The 17,604-nt window shown below is 36.7% G+C and overlaps 2 protein-coding genes across 5 annotated transcripts in view; one reads left to right on the top strand and one right to left on the bottom strand.

Annotated features, from left to right (window-relative positions):
* The window catches only part of LOC117286144 (rho guanine nucleotide exchange factor 33-like), a 103,818-nt gene that overhangs the window by 34,041 nt on the left and 52,173 nt on the right, over window positions 1-17,604 (bottom strand). The window lies entirely within an intron of this gene.
* Sos1 (SOS Ras/Rac guanine nucleotide exchange factor 1) overlaps window positions 1-17,604 on the top strand; it is a 74,177-nt gene that overhangs the window by 20,314 nt on the left and 36,259 nt on the right. For both annotated transcript variants that reach the window (XM_033763661.1, XM_033763660.1), the window contains exons 8-9: window positions 8,486-8,613; window positions 9,392-10,047. In XM_033763661.1, the coding sequence (XP_033619552.1) occupies window positions 8,486-8,613; window positions 9,392-10,047 (784 nt within the window). The remainder of the gene's footprint in view (window positions 1-8,485; window positions 8,614-9,391; window positions 10,048-17,604) is intronic.

Below are 17,604 nucleotides of genomic sequence, written 5' to 3'. Positions count from 1 at the left end.
CTTCACTGAGCAGTATCTACACGTGTGTCCTTGGGGATGCTGATATCATGACACGCTCTGAGAAGTGGGGGGGATGTCCAGGGCAAGTGTTTGGGGAGCACTGTGCCATCGCTGATCCTCCTAGAGATGTTCACATAACATTAGAATGCTAGAGTTGGCAAAACTACACAGTAAAACAATCTAATTGTTACACCGTGGAGTCTCTTTAAATTGAATGCATTTATAGATGTTACTCAGGGCGTCTCCATAGAGATTCTCCCATCAGATGATTGAAAAGAGCATTCAGCTTTGTAGTGTCTGAGATTTTTTTCTAAGTACGTGATTCTGACTGGTTCTAAATTTCTTCTTTTGGGAATTATTTTACTCCACATCTCAGTGTGAACTTCATAATTCTAAACTCGGCAATAATTGCAAAAAAGAGTGGGCACCTGGAGGCAGCCAGCCCCATGACATCAGTGACAAATGGAACCCGGCCACAATGTATGAGGAGATTGTCTTTGGAAAGCTTAGTAGACTAGGTAGAAACCTGCCATTTCTTCTCATGCTCTAGCTCCGTAGCCTACTAACTGTGTGGCCTGAAACAAGTCACTTCTTTGTGTTTTTTGGTTTTTTTGAGACAGGGTCTCACCATGTAGTTGAGACTGACCTGGAACTCACTATGTGTAGCCCATGCTGGTCTCAAACTCACAGGGATCCTCCTGCCTCAGCCTCCCTAGTGCTGGGATTACAGGCGTGTGCCACCACGCCCGGCTAAGCCAGACACTTCTTTTTGTATCCTGGTTTCCTTATTTATGAAGTTCTTAATATCACTGGGCAGTTCTGTCAACCAGGATCATGCATGTAAATCATTATGGTAGAGAACATATTGAGTATTGTCATCACTAGAGATTTTTTTCCCTTGTCCCACAGATATGGGGGTGGGGGAGGGCAGGGTCTCACTGTGCAATTCAGGCTGGCCCTGAACTCACTATGTAACCCAGGCTGGCCTCCAACTCACAACGGCCTTCCTCCCTCAACCTCCCTACCTCAGGGATCACAGATGCATGCCACCATGCCTGGCTGTACAGATACCTCAAACTTAACATTTTATTCCCTTGTCCCCTTACCACCCCCCCACCACCTGCTTAAATGCTTTCCCTGTATTCTCCATGTCTGTTGGTCAGCCCAGGTCCCCTCAGCCGCAGCCCTCACACCATCCTTGATTTTTCTCTCTCCCTTACTGAGGGTCCTCAGCAAGCCTGTTGTGCCCAATCTCACAGACACTGCCTGAGTCTAAGCCCTGAGCATCTCTTGCCTGGACCATGACAGCACCTTCTTTATGTGGTCTTTCTGTATCTTGGAATGCCCAGTTTGAAAGGTGCAGTTGGTTTCCTGTCATTCGCAACACAAAGTCTAAATCCTTTAGCTTTGCTGAAGCTATCTCTGCAGCTTCGTCTCTTAGTATTTACTCCGAACTACCTAATGCTGTAGCCATGAAGAATTTCATGATGTGTTCAGAGTTCCATTTATGTGCATGTCCTTTTTCCCCACGTTTATATATAATTTCCTTTCCTCAAACCCTTTTTTTATCTTGGAATTTCACAGGGTTTGTTCAAGTATACACTGCTCAAGTTTCCCTTGGTTGCCCAGCCTGATCCTTTCACTAAGCTCCTCCCTCTTTTCACACCTCTTTATAGAGCTGGTCCCAGTTCTGCCTTGTCATTAGCATGTGTGCTCTGTGAGGAACGGAACTAAGCCCATATTTTATTTTTTTAAATTTTTTATTTTTTGAGACAGGGTCTCACTATGTAGTTGAGACTGACCTGGAACTCACTATAGCTGTGTGGTCTCGAACTCACAATAACCCTCCTGCCTCAGCCTCTGAGTGCTGGGATTATAGGCGTGCACCACCACGCCCGGCTCTAAACCCATATTTTAAATTCTCAATCCTAGCATCATGCTTACTTTAGGTATTTGATAAATGCTCATTTTAAAATGAATGGACAAGGCCAGGGTGTAGCTCAGCGTCACAGCACCTGCCTGGCAAGTGTGAGGTTCTGAGTTCGATACCTGGTACCAGGAAAAAAAATGAATAGCCAATTTCCTTAGAATGCCTATATATTTTTGTTGTAATAGTAGTGGTAGTACTAGTAGGTATGTGTGTACAGGTATGTATTTTCAGGGTCAGGGATTGAACCCAGATCCTTCACGCTGATCTGCATCTCCAGCCCTTTTTATTTTTCATTTTGAGAGAGGCTGTCACTAAATTACAAACTTGCCCAGGCTGAACTCAAACTTGAGATCCTCAGGCCTCAGCCTCACAGAGTACTGAGGGGTGTACCACCATGGCCAGGTATAAATGTAATATATTTTAAAGGATGCTTAACTGTACATTTTATATTACATTTATTTTGGGAACTTAGGATGCCTTAACCTCTACAATTTCAAAAAGTAAAGTTTAGCTTATCATAGTATAAGACTTTCAGACTCATAGAAACAGAGTAAAATGGTAGTTCCTCAGTCATGGTAGGACTGAGGAGAAGTTTATCGAAGGACCTGAAATTTTAGGTAGGCCAAGCATGGTGGTGTGCACCTATAATCCCAGCACTCAGGAGGCTGACATAGGATTGCAGTGAGTTGGAGGCCATCCTGAACCCTATCTCAAAAAGACAAAATTGCCGGATGTGATGGTGCACGTCTGTAATCCCAGCACTCTAGAGGCTGAGGCAGGAGGATTACTACAAGGTCGAGGCCAGCCTGGACTACATAGTGAGTTTGAGTTTTGAGTTCATGAGTTTTAATGAGTTTTGAGACCTTGTCTCAAAAAAAAAAAAAAAATTTTTTTTTTTTTTTTTTGCTAGCACTAAGTTCGAGAGATCTAATGTTTATTATAGAGACTATAGTTAATAACAGTATATTGTATGATCTTTTTTTGCTTTTTTTAAGACAGGGTTTTACTTTGTAGTTCAGGCTGGCCTTGAACTCACTCTGTAGCCCAGGCTGATCTCAAACTCTCAGAACTTTTCCTGCCTCAGCCTCCCAAGTGGTAGGATTACACATGTACACCACCACACCAGACCTTGTACGCTCTTAAAAATGGCCAAGATAGTAAACTTTTAGTGTTCTCATCACAAAACAGTGAGTGTTTGGTAATTCATACGTTAATTGTCATTCTTGCTTTAGGCACTCTAAATGTGTATACACATCAAAGCATATGTTATATGCTATAAATATAAAAATTGTTATTTGTCAATTAAAAAATAAAGGAATTTAGTGTGACTTTACTGCTACTCAAGCTGAAAAAATACTTTTTCAGCAAAATAAGCAGTCAAGTCTTAGAACTCTATTTAAAAATTAATGTTTTATGATGTTTAAAAAATCCTTTTAAACACTTTTGAAAACCACATTGCTCCAATAATATGATTTTTCTTTTTCTATGTGAAGTTTAACTTGCTTTATTAAACAGATTTAGACTTGTTTCTCAGGGCAGAGTAAATATGTTGAGCAGTAATATAAAGGCTAACAGATCATTTCATGTGGGGTTCAACAAAAATGTTAACTTTTTTGTTTCTTAGATATATGATTTTATCTCCTAAGGTATACCCAGACAAACATTAGAAAAAAATCATCCAGGATAATTTTAAGCTAATTAATTTCCCAAAGAATTGCCTTATTCATCTGTAGTATGCTGGATCTATGTAACTCAGGGAAAAGTAAGTTTCTCTTATTTTATAGATCAGGTTGACATCTGTCTTGCTAGATACACATTAATGTTTTAGTTTTCCAAGGCTGCTATAGCAAAATATCACAAACTGGAACTAGGGATGTAGCTCAGTGGCACTGCGCCTGCCTCGTAAGCACAAGGTCCTGAGTTCAATCCCTGATTAAAAAAAAAAAAAAAAAATCACCAACTGGATGGCTTAAAAACTGTAGAAATTATTTCTTAGTTCTGGAGGATATAAGCTTGAATTCAGGAGGTGGGCAGGGCCTCCACTGCTACAGGATCTCAGAAAGAACCTTGCTGTCTGTTCTCAGTTTCTGGGGATCCCAGCTATCGGTGGTGTCCCTGATTTAGAGTCGCCATCACGCCAACCTTTGCCTCCAATGTCACATCAGGTTCTCAACTTCACATTCTTTTCTGTTCCTGCATCCCAGCCTCCCTTTTCTCTCTCTACTTATAAAGACACCAGGGCAGTGGGTTTAAGGTTAACCCTAACCCAGCATGACTTCATCTCAACTGGATTTTTTTAACAGAGATCTTCTAAATAGGTCTTCAGAGTCATTTTAGTTAGTTATCTGGGTACGATATTTAACCATTTACCAGTCCAATTATTTAAATACAGGGTGACCAAACACTGAGCTATTTTTTCATTAATTTTTATAAGATAATATAATAGGAAATATAAGAAGAAATTTCTCAGATTTATTCAATACTGTCCAAGAGTCCCGTGTTTGAAATGACTTCTGCCCGAGTGACACTCAGGACTCAGTGTATAAACAGACACACTGCCGAAGTGGCACTTGGGGTAAACTGAAGTTTTGCAAAGGTCTTTGGACTGACAGTCAAGAATGCTGGGTTCTGGTCTTGCCCATTTGTGCCATCATGTAAATGGTATTCATTTTATATAATGTTGGGCCAGGAATTTAGCTCAGTGGCTCCGCTGTGTACCTTGCAAGCACAAGGACCTGAGTTCAATCCCCGGTACTAAAAAGAAAAAAAAAACTTGTACATAATGTTGTGTTCGTTTCTAGAAATGAAACATAGAATTCATATGTTAAACAGAGTAAAGCCAGTCTATGTTAATGGATGAAATTAACTCCTATAAAATGCATCAAGCACAATTAATTTTATGTCTAAAATAATCTTGAGTTTCATTCTTCTCCTAAGTACCACTGTGGGTGTCATTTCCCTTGACAGCTCCTTAAGTTTAATACCTTCTGTCTTCCAGGGTTTCCTATTGCATGTGCCTATTGTACGTATAATCTACTGCCCCTCTACTTTCCTTTCTTTCTTTTTTTTTTTTTTTTTTTTTTTTTTGTACTACTGGGAATCTGGGAACGAACCCAGAGCCACTCCACCACTGAGCCACCTGTCCAGGCCTATTGTACTGTACTGTACCATACTGTACTACAGTATTATGAGACTAGGGTTGCCAAGGTGGTCCAGCTAGCCTTAAACTTGTGATCCTCCTGCTTCAACCTCTCAAGTAGTAGGTGGGATTATAGATATGCACCTCACGTATAGCAGCTCACTCTGTATTTCTTTTTTTTTTTGTACCAGGGATCAAACTCAGGACCTTGCACTTGCAAGGCAGGCCTGGAGCCCCTGAGCTGAATCCCCAGCCCACCCTCTGTTTAAATTTTATCATCTCAGCTGGGCGTGGTGGCACACGCCTGTAATCCCAGCATTCGGGAGGCTGAGGCAGGAGGATCGCTGTGAGTTCGAGTCCAGCCCGGGCTACATAGTGAGACCCTGTCTCAAAAACCAAAATAATAATAACAATAATAATAATAATAATAATAATACATTTTGTCATCTCTAGAGCACATAAGGGTTTTCACTGTACTTTAGAATATAATTCCTTAGATTTTTTTGAAGTTAATTACAAATTAACACATGGCAGTATAATCTTAGGGACTGATTTTTTAAAAAACTATTTAAATTATTACTTGTCAAATTAAATTGCTGCATTCCACAATGTGACTAGATAGGCACTCCTAAAAAGCAAGGTATTGACTATGGTAAAAAGAGAATGCTGCCTGTTGAATTTCTTTTCCTTGTTAATTGGTACTGCTTTGCTTTGGTAGCAGTAATGCCCCCCTTTGATGGTAGTTAGCATGAATTATTCTGCACCAGTGTCCAGTTTAAGTCAGTTGTTAAAGAAGCAAAGCATGAAAGGAAGGTCATTTATTACAATGGAATTTACTTTAGATGGCTATCTAAATTCTACCAGAAAGATTTAATGGTTTTGAAATATACATTAGAGGTTGTAGTTTTTATAATATTAAAAATATTGTTCAAAATACATTAGTCAAATCCCTGTCTAAATGGATTTTTCTTTTATAATTCTTTTTTTTTTTGTTTTTTGCTTTCTTTTGGAACCGGGGATCAAACTTGGGACCTTGTACTTGCGAGGCAGGTAGAAGAACCACTGAGCTAAATCCCCAGCCCTATAATTATTTTTATTTAGAATTTTCTTTCACTTACATGTTTGCCTGAATTAGTAATACACTATAAAAAATATCAAGGAAGGGCAGGGATTTAGCTCAGTGATTCTGCTGCCTGCTTTACAAGTTAAAGGTCCCAAGTTCTATCCCTGGTACCAAAAAAAAAAAAAAAAAAAAAAAAAATTCAGGGACAAAATAGCAAACTATTAATGTCAAATATTCAAGACTAAAAATTCCCTTGTATCTAATTAATAGTCTTTTTGACTATCTCCAGACTTTACTTCTGAGTGATTAAATTCTCAACTCAATAAAATAGTTCACTCTTCAGTGGTGCTTCCATTAAATTGCCTTTTCTTAACATATACAGCTTTCCATTTTATCTGCTGCCTTTTACACTTGACAATGTTAATGGTAACTGTTTGCAAATAGTTTAAAATTGTAGGGATAGAAACAACTTTGAGAGGTTACCCAGAATCCAGCCTACCATTATGTCCACCTACCTAAAACCCTGGTATCTTTCTTTATGTGCGCTAGGCGAGGCCTTTTTAGCTAGTCATAGTGAAGAGCAGTGCTACAAGTAAAAGTTATTGTTTTAATGCTTAGATTAAAAATTTTCTTATCTTTTGGAAAACATCTTTCTTTACTACTTGTTTTAAGTTGGGAATTACCATGTACAGATTTTTCTTTTACTTGACACAACTGAGACAGTATTTTTCTAAAAATATAGATAATACCTCTGTAGTGCAAAGTATGATAAATTTTTAATAATGAATATAAGAAAGTTGGATAATAAAAGCTGAGTACTAGATACTGCACTAGAGTACTACTTTTGAAATATTTGAACATTAAACAAAATTTTTTTTTGGTACTGGGGATTGAGCTCAGGTCCTTGCGCTTGCAAGGCAGGCCACCGAACCGCTGAGCTAAATCCCCGGCCCTAAAATATTTTGTTATTTTCATAAAAATGCTTTGAGACATTAAGCAATCTGTTTACTTTTCACAGTGTGCATGCATGTGTGTGTGTGTCTCTGTGTGTGTGACTAATTTTTATCAATTGAAACAAAAAAGGGAGAAGGGACTGTGTTCATCTTTAAGGAATTCCTGGCAAGAATGCAAAATCATTAAAGTACTAATATCTGTAACTACCTTGAATGTTCCTTTTGGGGGGCGGTACTGGGGATTGCACTCAGGACCTTGCACCTGCAAGGCAGGCGGCGGAACCATTGAGCTAAATCCCTGGCCCTACCTTGAATGTTTTATGGTTATATTTCTCAAGTGTCTTCTTTCATGATAGAAAGTAGGTTTTTTTAGATAGCTGTATAAAAGCTCCATTGATAAAATATTTTTTTTCTTAACTTCCTTTTTAGTAGCCAGAAAGAGCTTCAGGAACTACTATCACTTTGTCACTCATACTTCTGTTAATTGCTTGTTTGAATTAAAGCTACCTTATTTTATTGATAATAAGTAACTAAGAATGATTTAGTACTTTTAAAATACAGAGTTTCTTTCTGGCATATGTAGCTATTTGCCACTGATAGAAATTGTAGTTGAGTTTCATAAATGTGTACATTCATAGCTTTACTCAATACCCTAACATGTAGAGACTGACCAAGTTTTCTATGATACTAATAGTGGAATGACAAAGACAAGTTACATTTACGTTGTCTTACCATTTACAAAATGCTTTGACTTCTAACAACCCCACAAAATAGACACAGCTTTTTATTAACCTTCATGTGAGAGGAGAAAAGTGAGGCTCAGAGATCAAGAAATTTGCCCTAGGGCAATGGCGGTGAGAGCCCTGAGAACCTGTCGTGCACGCTGTAGGGCCATTTGTACTGCCCTAGGGTCAAGATGAGGTTCCTTTCCATTTTATTGCATCGTCCTGTATATTTATCTTCCTTACTATTCTAATAACCTTCAAGAGTAATTCATGTAGAGCTCAGAAACCTAAGACCAAATACCACACATAAAAAATTGAAAACTTCATCTGTGTGCCACTGCTAAGCCCTGTGATAAATAAAACAGTTTATGTCTCTCATTTCTTTTCAGTACCATGCAGCTTGAGAAACTGCACAGTACTGCTTGCCACAAGATGTGCTTCATTTCAGCACTGCTGCTTTTGCTTTGTTTTTAATGTGGAAAACTTGATTGCATGTTAATACAAATAGTAATACACAGAGAAGAAAAATAACTTTTTAAGAGAATGGAATTTTTTGACATTTACAATTACGGTGTAAGAGTTAAATGAATTTTATTTTTGTACTTAAATAAAATGGGCATATTGTTGTGTCCAAAACTGTTTTACTGGTTCAGATTTGTCCTTTTGGTTTTACAGCAGTTAGAGGAAAAGAGTGAAGATCAAGAAGACAAGGAATGTTTGAAACAAGCAATAACAGCTTTGCTTAATGTTCAAAGTGGTATGGAAAAAATATGTTCTAAAAGTCTTGCAAAACGAAGACTGAGGTGAATATTCTCACTTTTTAAAATATCCTCCTTCTCACTCTGCATATTGTGGTATAAATTCAGGGAACCCAGTTCTCTCCTCAAGTAAACAATGAAGAAAATAGTTTTAGTGACAAGCTTGGTCTTTCAGAGGAAGTGACATCAAAGCCAAGAGAATTTGTTATTGTTTGAAAAACCTTTCATATTTGTGCATTTTCCTTGCATACTCCCAGACAAGACCTCCTGAGAATCAACTGGTAAGCTAAAGGAGAGATAGAGCAAAATGTATCGGGTAGATTTATGTCAGCTCATTGTTCTGTCAAAGTAAAATTAGTGTCCTTTACTTTAGGGATTATATAACTTGAGGCATTAATTCAGATAACCTTGCTTCCACTTTCTAATTATAATATGTGCTACATGTTTTTAGCTCTGGGTCTTGTCTTTTGAAACATTAAACATCTAAATATTTTAATCTCAAACTACTTTTTTTTCACTATATTGGGCTACTTTTTAGTATTTGTCCTTCTAAATAGTTAGTAGCCAAGGTAGAAATAATCATTCTGTAGCTGAATTTATGGGGTTGAATTTCTGTCAGTAGTCATTGTTGTTTTTAGAGCACTGAAAACAATTTTGTGTGTTGCTTTAATTTCCAGAATTGTGTAATACTAATATTTGGGGAATGAGTGAATACCTTAGCAGTGTGACTTTTTAAAATGTACTTTTACCCTATTCCTTGTTTACACGAACTCTAGGTTCTCTGTCATCTGTGTACTAATAACGTCTTTTCTTTTATTCCCAGCGAATCTGCCTGTCGGTTTTATAGTCAGCAAATGAAGGGGAAACAACTAGCAATCAAGAAAATGAATGAGATTCAGAAGAATATTGATGGTTGGGAGGGAAAAGATATTGGACAATGTTGCAATGAGTTTATAATGGAGGGGACTCTTACACGTGTAGGAGCCAAGCATGAGAGACACATATTTCTTTTTGATGGCTTAATGATTTGCTGTAAATCAAATCATGGGCAGCCAAGACTTCCTGGTGCTAGCAATGCAGAATATCGTCTTAAAGAAAAGTTTTTTATGCGAAAGGTACAAATTAATGATAAAGATGACACCAATGAATACAAACATGCTTTTGAAATAATTCTAAAAGATGAAAATAGTGTTATATTTTCTGCCAAGTCAGCTGAAGAGAAAAACAATTGGATGGCAGCACTGATATCTTTACAGTACCGGAGTACACTGGAAAGGATGCTTGATGTAACAATGCTGCAGGAAGAGAAGGAGGAGCAGATGAGGCTGCCTAGCGCTGAGGTGTATAGGTTTGCAGAGCCCGATTCTGAAGAGAATATTCTATTTGAAGAGAACATGCAGCCTAAGGCTGGGATTCCAATTATCAAAGCAGGAACTGTTATTAAACTTATAGAGAGGCTAACATACCATATGTATGCAGGTAAGAAATATGAAATTGCCTATTTATTCTCTTTTCCTGCTTTAGGCTGATTGTCTTTGCTCCTTTTGGCATTTGAGCCTAAAATAGAAAATAACAGCAACCAAAGACCTCTACATTATGAGAGTTTTCTGTAACTAAAACCACCACTTTATATTTCTTTGGAATTTTATACCTTTTCTACCACCTTTACATATATTATTTCAAACTTTACAGTTAGAGTTACAGATAAGACTGTGAGCTCATATGGCTAAATTTACCCAATTAAAAGCAGCAGAGGCCTGGGGATTTAGCTCAGTGGTTCCACTGCCTGCCTCGCAAGTGCAAGGTCCCAAGTTCGATCCCCAGTACCACCCCCAAAAGAAAAAAACAAACTTAAAATTAGTAATATACCATCATTGGAATCTAGAAAGTTTTTATTTCTTTATCTCTTTTTTCTTCTCATTACATTATTGAGATTATAATGCAAAAATTTTAACATTCATCCATAAGCAAAATTGTGCTGGTAGTAAAGATATATATACACACAGCATTGTTATTTCTTGATTTCCATTCCTAAATGTATTAAATTTAGCATCCAGGAAGTCATTTCAGTTTTCAGTAGTTATTTTCTTTTTAATAACTGATGTTCCTTAAGAAAATACTTTTAGGGCCAGGGATGTAGCTCAGTGGCACTGCACCTGCCTGGCAACCAAAAGGTCCTGAGTTCAATTCCTGGTATTAATAAAAACAAAAAGACACTTAAGTTGCATGTTGGCAGGGCAGTTTTTCGAAACAAACTTGTCCAAACAAGCAGGAAGATTACTATAGGAAGAATCAAATATAATGGTAGGGAACATATATAGTCATTACTTTTTAAGTAATTTTATTTCTTCAGTAAAGTAACGTGATCATCTGTTCTTCAACCTTCAACTTCACATAGTAGGAAATTTGATCATTAAAATTTCATAATTTGTGGTGTGATAGAAAGAGCACTGAACTTGAACTTTGTGCCTTTACTTGATTAGTCTATCTCATAACACTAGCTTTTCATCTCAAAAGTCAACATGAAGCTGGACATGGCAGTACGCTTCGGTAATCCTACCATTCCGGGAGGCTGAAGCAGGAGAGTTGGAAGTTTGAGCCCAGCCTGGGCAATTCAGTGAGACCCTGTCTCAAAAAATGAAAGGGCCAGGAATATAGCTTATTATGAAGGCACTGGGCTCAATGCCCAGAACAAACAAGCAAAAACAAAAACCAGAAAATGCTTCAACATCAAATAGCAACTTTAATATGTTGTTGGAAGGAATGAAATACTGGATGTAAAAACTCTTTGTAAATATAAACCTATTTTCAATTAATGTTTTTATTACAAAGGCATGTAAGTGATTTAAAATCAAATGTAATTCACAAGTGCTGTCCTTAAATGAATGTGAAAGGTAACCTTCAGCTTCTTATTTCTTGTCTAAATACATTCTTTTTTTATTTCTAGGAAATGTGTGTTTTTAAGGAAAATTTTCTTCCTTTTTTAAAGTCTAATAGGTGAATGGTCAGTTCTCCCTGGCATCAGTTAAACTTTTAAACGTAGCCATTAACTTATCTGCTTTAGTAAAGATGAATAAGGTCCAACAGTGTTACTCTGTAGAGTCTATTAAATATACAATCCTAACTCCTTACACTGTATGGGAACTGCACTTTGCAAGAAGGACAACTGTCTGGGTCACCGTTCAAGAAGGGAAATTAAGTTAAAATAATATTTTTGTCAGTGATATCACACTTTATAGTATTCTACTATATTCCTATATCTCCTTGCTAAGCCAGTATTCGGTTTTATTTTGGTTTCAGTTTTCTTTCTCTTTTTTTTGAAACAAAGTCTCACAATGTAGTTCAGGTTGGCCTTGAACTCCAACAGTCCTTCTGCCTCAGCCTCCCAAGTGCTGGTTCTACAGGTGTGTGCCAGCAGTTTTCATTTGACTTTTAATAGGTAGTTCTTTTGCTAGTCCTTTGCATAGTAAAATAATGGTATTTTCCATAAGCTATGTTTTTACGTTTTTCTATTTTATTTTATTTAATTAATTAATTTGTATGTTTGTTTGTTTTTGTGCTGGGAATTGAACCCAGGGCTTCCTACAGGCCAGACCAGTGCTGTACCACTGAGCTACAGTCTGTTTTTTTATTTATCTTGAGATGGGCTCTTAACAGAGTTGCTCAGGCTGCCCTCAAACTTGGAATCCTCCTGCCTCGGCCTCCTACTGAGCAACAGTCACAGGTGTGAGGACACAGGGTATGAGCCATCCTACCCACAGGCTGTTTTCACAGCCGCACTGGGTTCTTCACTCCTCTGTGCTGAGGTAGTCGTAGGCAGTAGCTGAGACATGTTGAATGTGGGTAAGAGAAGACTGGACGGATTCCAGTTTCACTATAACTTTTCACCTTGAAACTTTTGTAGTCACTGTGTACATTTTTATTGAGCAAAAAGTGTAAAACTTTAAAACACAGGAAATTTAAATAAGCTGCCAAATATTTGCATAAGATAAGGTTATTTTTTACATACAAAACTTTTTAAAACGTACAGTTTTTAGTGATTACTATGATCTCCCTTTTTAGTTGATCTTCGTCAACTTTCTCTACTCTTTATGACCTAAAATACAACTATAAAAATGCTTTAGTAAATTACCTAAAATTGTGGCCACAAAATACTTATTGCCTTACTGCTTAAGTTATTTTTAAGGTAATAAAAGTCCAAATTGCTTTTCTTGTCACATTGTTTTAAAACTATTTGTTTTGTCCTTAATACTTTTTAAGGGCTGGGGTTCTTACTACTTAGAACAAAATGAATCCTTAGAATTTTAGCTGTGTTTATGGACAGACATTGCTCACGCACACAGTAGAAGTGACAAGAAGCAGTACTAGTGTTTACTATCACAGGAAGTAGTATTTGGGTTGGAATTTTTTTTAATTCCAAAATTTTAATCCAGTTATTTTGTGAAACAATTATAAAAATGTTCTTTAAGTGGCCTCTCACAGAACTGATACGATTACTGACACACAGTCGCACAGCGGCCGTTCAGTGTCTCCCTGAAGAACTGTGCCTGTCATTCTTGAAGCGAGCACCTTTACAGCAGAAGTGGCTCTGTCCTCTTGGCAGCCTTTGTTCTTTAATGTGCACAGCGCGAGCACAGCACTTAGGTCAGATGCTGTTAATCGCCTCTGAACAGTTTTCTTTTCTTTACATTTTTAGCTTCTGAGTAGATAATATTTTGCATGGTTTTACTTATAATTAATATAGCACTTAAATTTCTAAATGTATAGAACTTTGCCCAGGTTAAGTGTCTTGTTATTGTTGTTGTTTTTTGGTACCGGGGATTGAACTCAGGACCTTGCACTTGTAAGGCAGGCGGCGGAACCACTGAGCTAAATCCCCAGCCCCCAAGTTAAGTGTTTTAAATTTTGAATTGATGGAAAATAAATTTAAATTGATGAGGTTATTTTACTTTTTTAAAAAATCCTTTCCAGTAATTTCTTTTAAAATGTTAGTATTGGTTTTAGATGTGGTGTTGCTAAATTTTTTTGACATTTTTCCTTTTTGGAACTTTATAGAATATTGAAACTTAATTAACTGTTTTATCATAAATATATTATTGTTAAAACAAATCTACCAGCAGCTTTTAAGATTTATGGCATACAAAACACATAGATTAAGAGTTGACTATTAGCTTATTTCAACGACATGGTAAGACCTGTTACTAAATTTATTTTTGGCAATACAGAGTGTGCTTTTGATAGATCATCTCTGAATTGTAAAATAAAAAAGCAATTATTTTTAAGGTCCCTTCCAGCTGAAATGTACTATGAGTTGTCCGAACAATGATAACAGAAGCAGTTACCATTTGTCTTACAAACAATTACTGATGTTTCCTCCTCACCCTTTTTTTTTTTTTTTTTTTTTTTTTTTTTTTTTTTCCATCCTCCTCCCTTTTTTTTTTTTTTTTTTTTTTTTTTTTTTTTGGCCTCCCCAAAGAAAAAAGGGATTTTGGTTTGATTAGTTGTTTAGTAGGTGTTTTTATTGGAGCACATACAGTACAGGTTGTAGCTTATACTGAAACAAAAGCTAAAACTTGCACATTTTTATTATATAGAATAATAAAAAGACATTGTATATTATACATGAAAAAACTTAACTAATGATAACAAGATACCACTTACATCTTTTAGATTATTATAGGTTGGTCAGACATTGCATTAAAAAACAAGAGAGGGCCGGGGATTTAGCTCAGTGGTTCTGCCGCCTGCCTTGCAAGCGCAGGGACCTGAGTTTGATCCCCAGTACCCCCCCAAAAAAAAGTTTCATTAAAAAAAGAGAGAGAAACTTCATTAACCTTACTGAATTCAGACTTAACTGGCTTTAGCCAACTTTCTTCCTTAACTATTTTAACAGTAATTTACAAAAGGGAGTTATAGCTCTCTAAGAGAGATGTCCACATGCACCCTCACTTTTTAGACAAAAACTAAAAAGCCCTGAGGGTGAGGAGAATTGCTGGAAATCATATCATTATTTAATTGCAGAAAGAGGTCTAGAATTGAGGTTTCTTGATTTTGGGTTTTTGTTTTGGGGTGGTTTTTTTTTTGTTGTTCTTTTTTTTTTGGTACGGGGGTGTCAAACTCAGAACCTTGCACTTGGAAGAAGGCAAGTGGCAGAACCACTGAGCTAAATCCCCAGCCCGAATTTAGGTCTCTTGACTCAACAGAGTATACTTTATACCATGTTACAAGGTGACTCATTCAAGGTGAATTTTTCATTACTAGATTGGTATAATTTTTTACTAAATTATGTGCTGAATAAGAGAAATAAAAAGGATTGCTTGGTTTGAGTTGCTAATAATGTAAATGTTCATTTCTGGGCAGACAGGTCTGTTATGGAGATACAGTCAGTAATTTTTTTTCTTATTAAAATAGTTAATAGGTGAGTTCTGACTATAGATAAACTACCATTGTTCTGCATAGATTTTAGTGTATGGTTAGATCTTGTTCATCATTTCATTTTTCAGACAAAACTCACAGTCATTTTTTGTTGGTGTAGCCTATTCTTTAAAAGGAACACTTTCTAGAAAAAAATTAAATTTAGGTAAATTAGAAAGTGAATAACTTGTATTAAAAAACCTCAACAAAAGATGTCATGTGGAATCTAAATTATAGCTTGAGTCTCTGTTTGTTTCTGGACATAGAGTCATTAAACTGAATACATCTTGAGATTTATCCCAAAAGCTGGGGGGCGGATTGCCCAGCTGGGTGCATCCTTCTAAATGTGGCAGTGATATGAAGAGATTATTTCCTAACCTAGAGTAAACAAACACAAACCAATGAGCTGCTGTAGGCAGTAAAATAGAAACTATTGACACGCGGGTAGAGAGATGGTGGGTAGAGATGACTCTGAGGTAAGGATCCTGACGTGATATGGTGATGAGAAGTGACAGTGTATGGAAAATAAAAGCTTTTTATATTGAAATATGGGAAAAGGGTGTTTCCTTGCATGATGAACTTTTTTGTAGAAAATGGAATTGAAAAAACTGAAGACGTTTTTCTTTATTGCTATTTTATGCATTCATATATACAATGCTCAAATATCTGCAATAGATTTCTTTTGAGTTTGTGTGTTTGTGTCTAAACTTGGTTTGGATATTTTAACTTTTAAAATCTTCTGAGCAATTTTTGATCTATAGGGAAGGGCTTTTCTATTTTTAAACTCTGATTTTTTTTAAGCATTTGTGCGTCAGCATAGCGTCTGTTTCCTTTTTTAAGGAATTCAAGAGTGATTGTTTATAAATCCTTGCCGAGGAACTTATTGTTTCTTGTAGCTTTTAAATGGCTGTATTAAAGGGAGTATTGTCACATGAACAGATATCCTGATTAACAGTGTTTTGCTGTGATGAGTGGGGGAAGGGTATTCACACATAAATAGCTTCTTAATGTAGTATTTCATAAATTACATTGACCTTGCCAAATAAAATGTCAGAGTCAATCAGAAAACACCCAAGAAGAAAAATTGGATTTATCACCTTGAATCTAATATACTATTTTGTGAACACTAATGTAGGTATTCTCTGAGTTCATAGGATCTTGAACAATTTGCAGTAACATCATGAAGAATGATTTTATAGTGAGGGAGACAGAGACAGCAGGGAGGCCAGCAGCAAATAATGACTATAGCTTATGTTTGAAGTAAGGTGGACCTAGACCAGGGACGTCGTGGTTTTGTTGGCAGGTAGTTGTATAGAGAGGTGGTAATGAAGAGGAAGAAGGAGAGAAACTAGTGAACATGGTGGAAATCATAAAGCAGGGTTAAGGGTCAAGTAGAAGAGTAATGTTACCTAGATAATAGATTTTTTTTTTAATGCACAGATTTTGTTGTTGCTCATGTTGAAATCCATGGTCAAGGAAGAAGTTTGTGGAAGGACTTCCACAAGCAAGTGACATACATAAAGAGAAGGAGCATGTCAAAATACGCTCCGTTTTGACTTCTCTGTGAATATTTATTCATGCTTATGTTTTAAAGCCAAACCCAACCTGGCTGTTTGAATTTGTATGTTTGCCTTCCATCTGTCTCTGAAACATCATTTAGGACACAGATAGATAACTGCTGCGCGACAACCAACTAGCAGTGTGTCTTAGCTTTTGACATTGCCTGATAAATGGAAGGAGGTCTTTGGTTTTCTACCAGTTATATAACCTGTCCTTATGGATAGGTGTTTTAAAAATAACAAATTAACTTAACCTGTTATTCATCAGGGGGATAAAAATGTGCAATGGTTAATGTGGCATGAATATGGTATAGGCACTGACAGAGAAATCAATGCCATAGAAATAAAAATAGCTTCTGGGATTTTGTATGCTTTTCTGTATAAAATGTAAAATATAGATACATCTTCAATATAGATTTTTTATTAACAATTTTTCATTCTCTAAACTAGAGTCTATAAAAATTAACACAAGCCTGAGAATATAAGAAGCCTTTAAATATTTTTTTGACTTATATAAACTTTTGCCAATTTTTAAAGTTTATTTTTGGTTTATGCTGGTTTTTTCTTTTTGGCAAGAGAGCTCTTCCAGTCAAGCTAAAAACAAACTTGGGCCACTTTAGAACATACCACGACAGTGCTGACTGTGGGAGTATTTACTGCACTGCCAGCTCCAGCTCCTCTTCTGCAGTGTACAGGAAGTGCACTACTGCCTCCAAAATCTGGAAGAGGGCTTCCCAGGAGTTACAGAGTCACAATTAGATGGCTCTTTATTCACTGACTTCTGGTGCTTTTAACCAACATTAGTAGCTAAACTCCATTCTAAATCATTTACACAAATTTATAGTGATTACATAACCCATGGATGAAAGTATATTTAGATCTCACAGGTGGAGAAACTAAGGAATCCTTAAATGAGGGAGGTTATATGACATGGTAGAAGAGAGCACCAAATGGGAATCACATGACCCAAGTTCTGGTTCCAGTTCTGCCGCTCTGCTGTGCCCTTAGATAAGTCTCCCTTCCATCTCTCACCTGCTCACCTCACAGAAATCTCTTTTTTTTT

The sequence above is a fragment of the Fukomys damarensis genome, unplaced genomic scaffold (genome assembly GCF_012274545.1).
Source record: "Fukomys damarensis isolate Sample0158 unplaced genomic scaffold, DMR_v1.0_HiC HiC_scaffold_2, whole genome shotgun sequence".
In the NCBI taxonomy this organism is placed as follows: domain Eukaryota; kingdom Metazoa; phylum Chordata; class Mammalia; order Rodentia; family Bathyergidae; genus Fukomys; species Fukomys damarensis.
The sequence above is the reverse complement of the archived record's forward strand: the minus strand, read 5'-3'. Positions and strand labels throughout refer to the sequence as shown.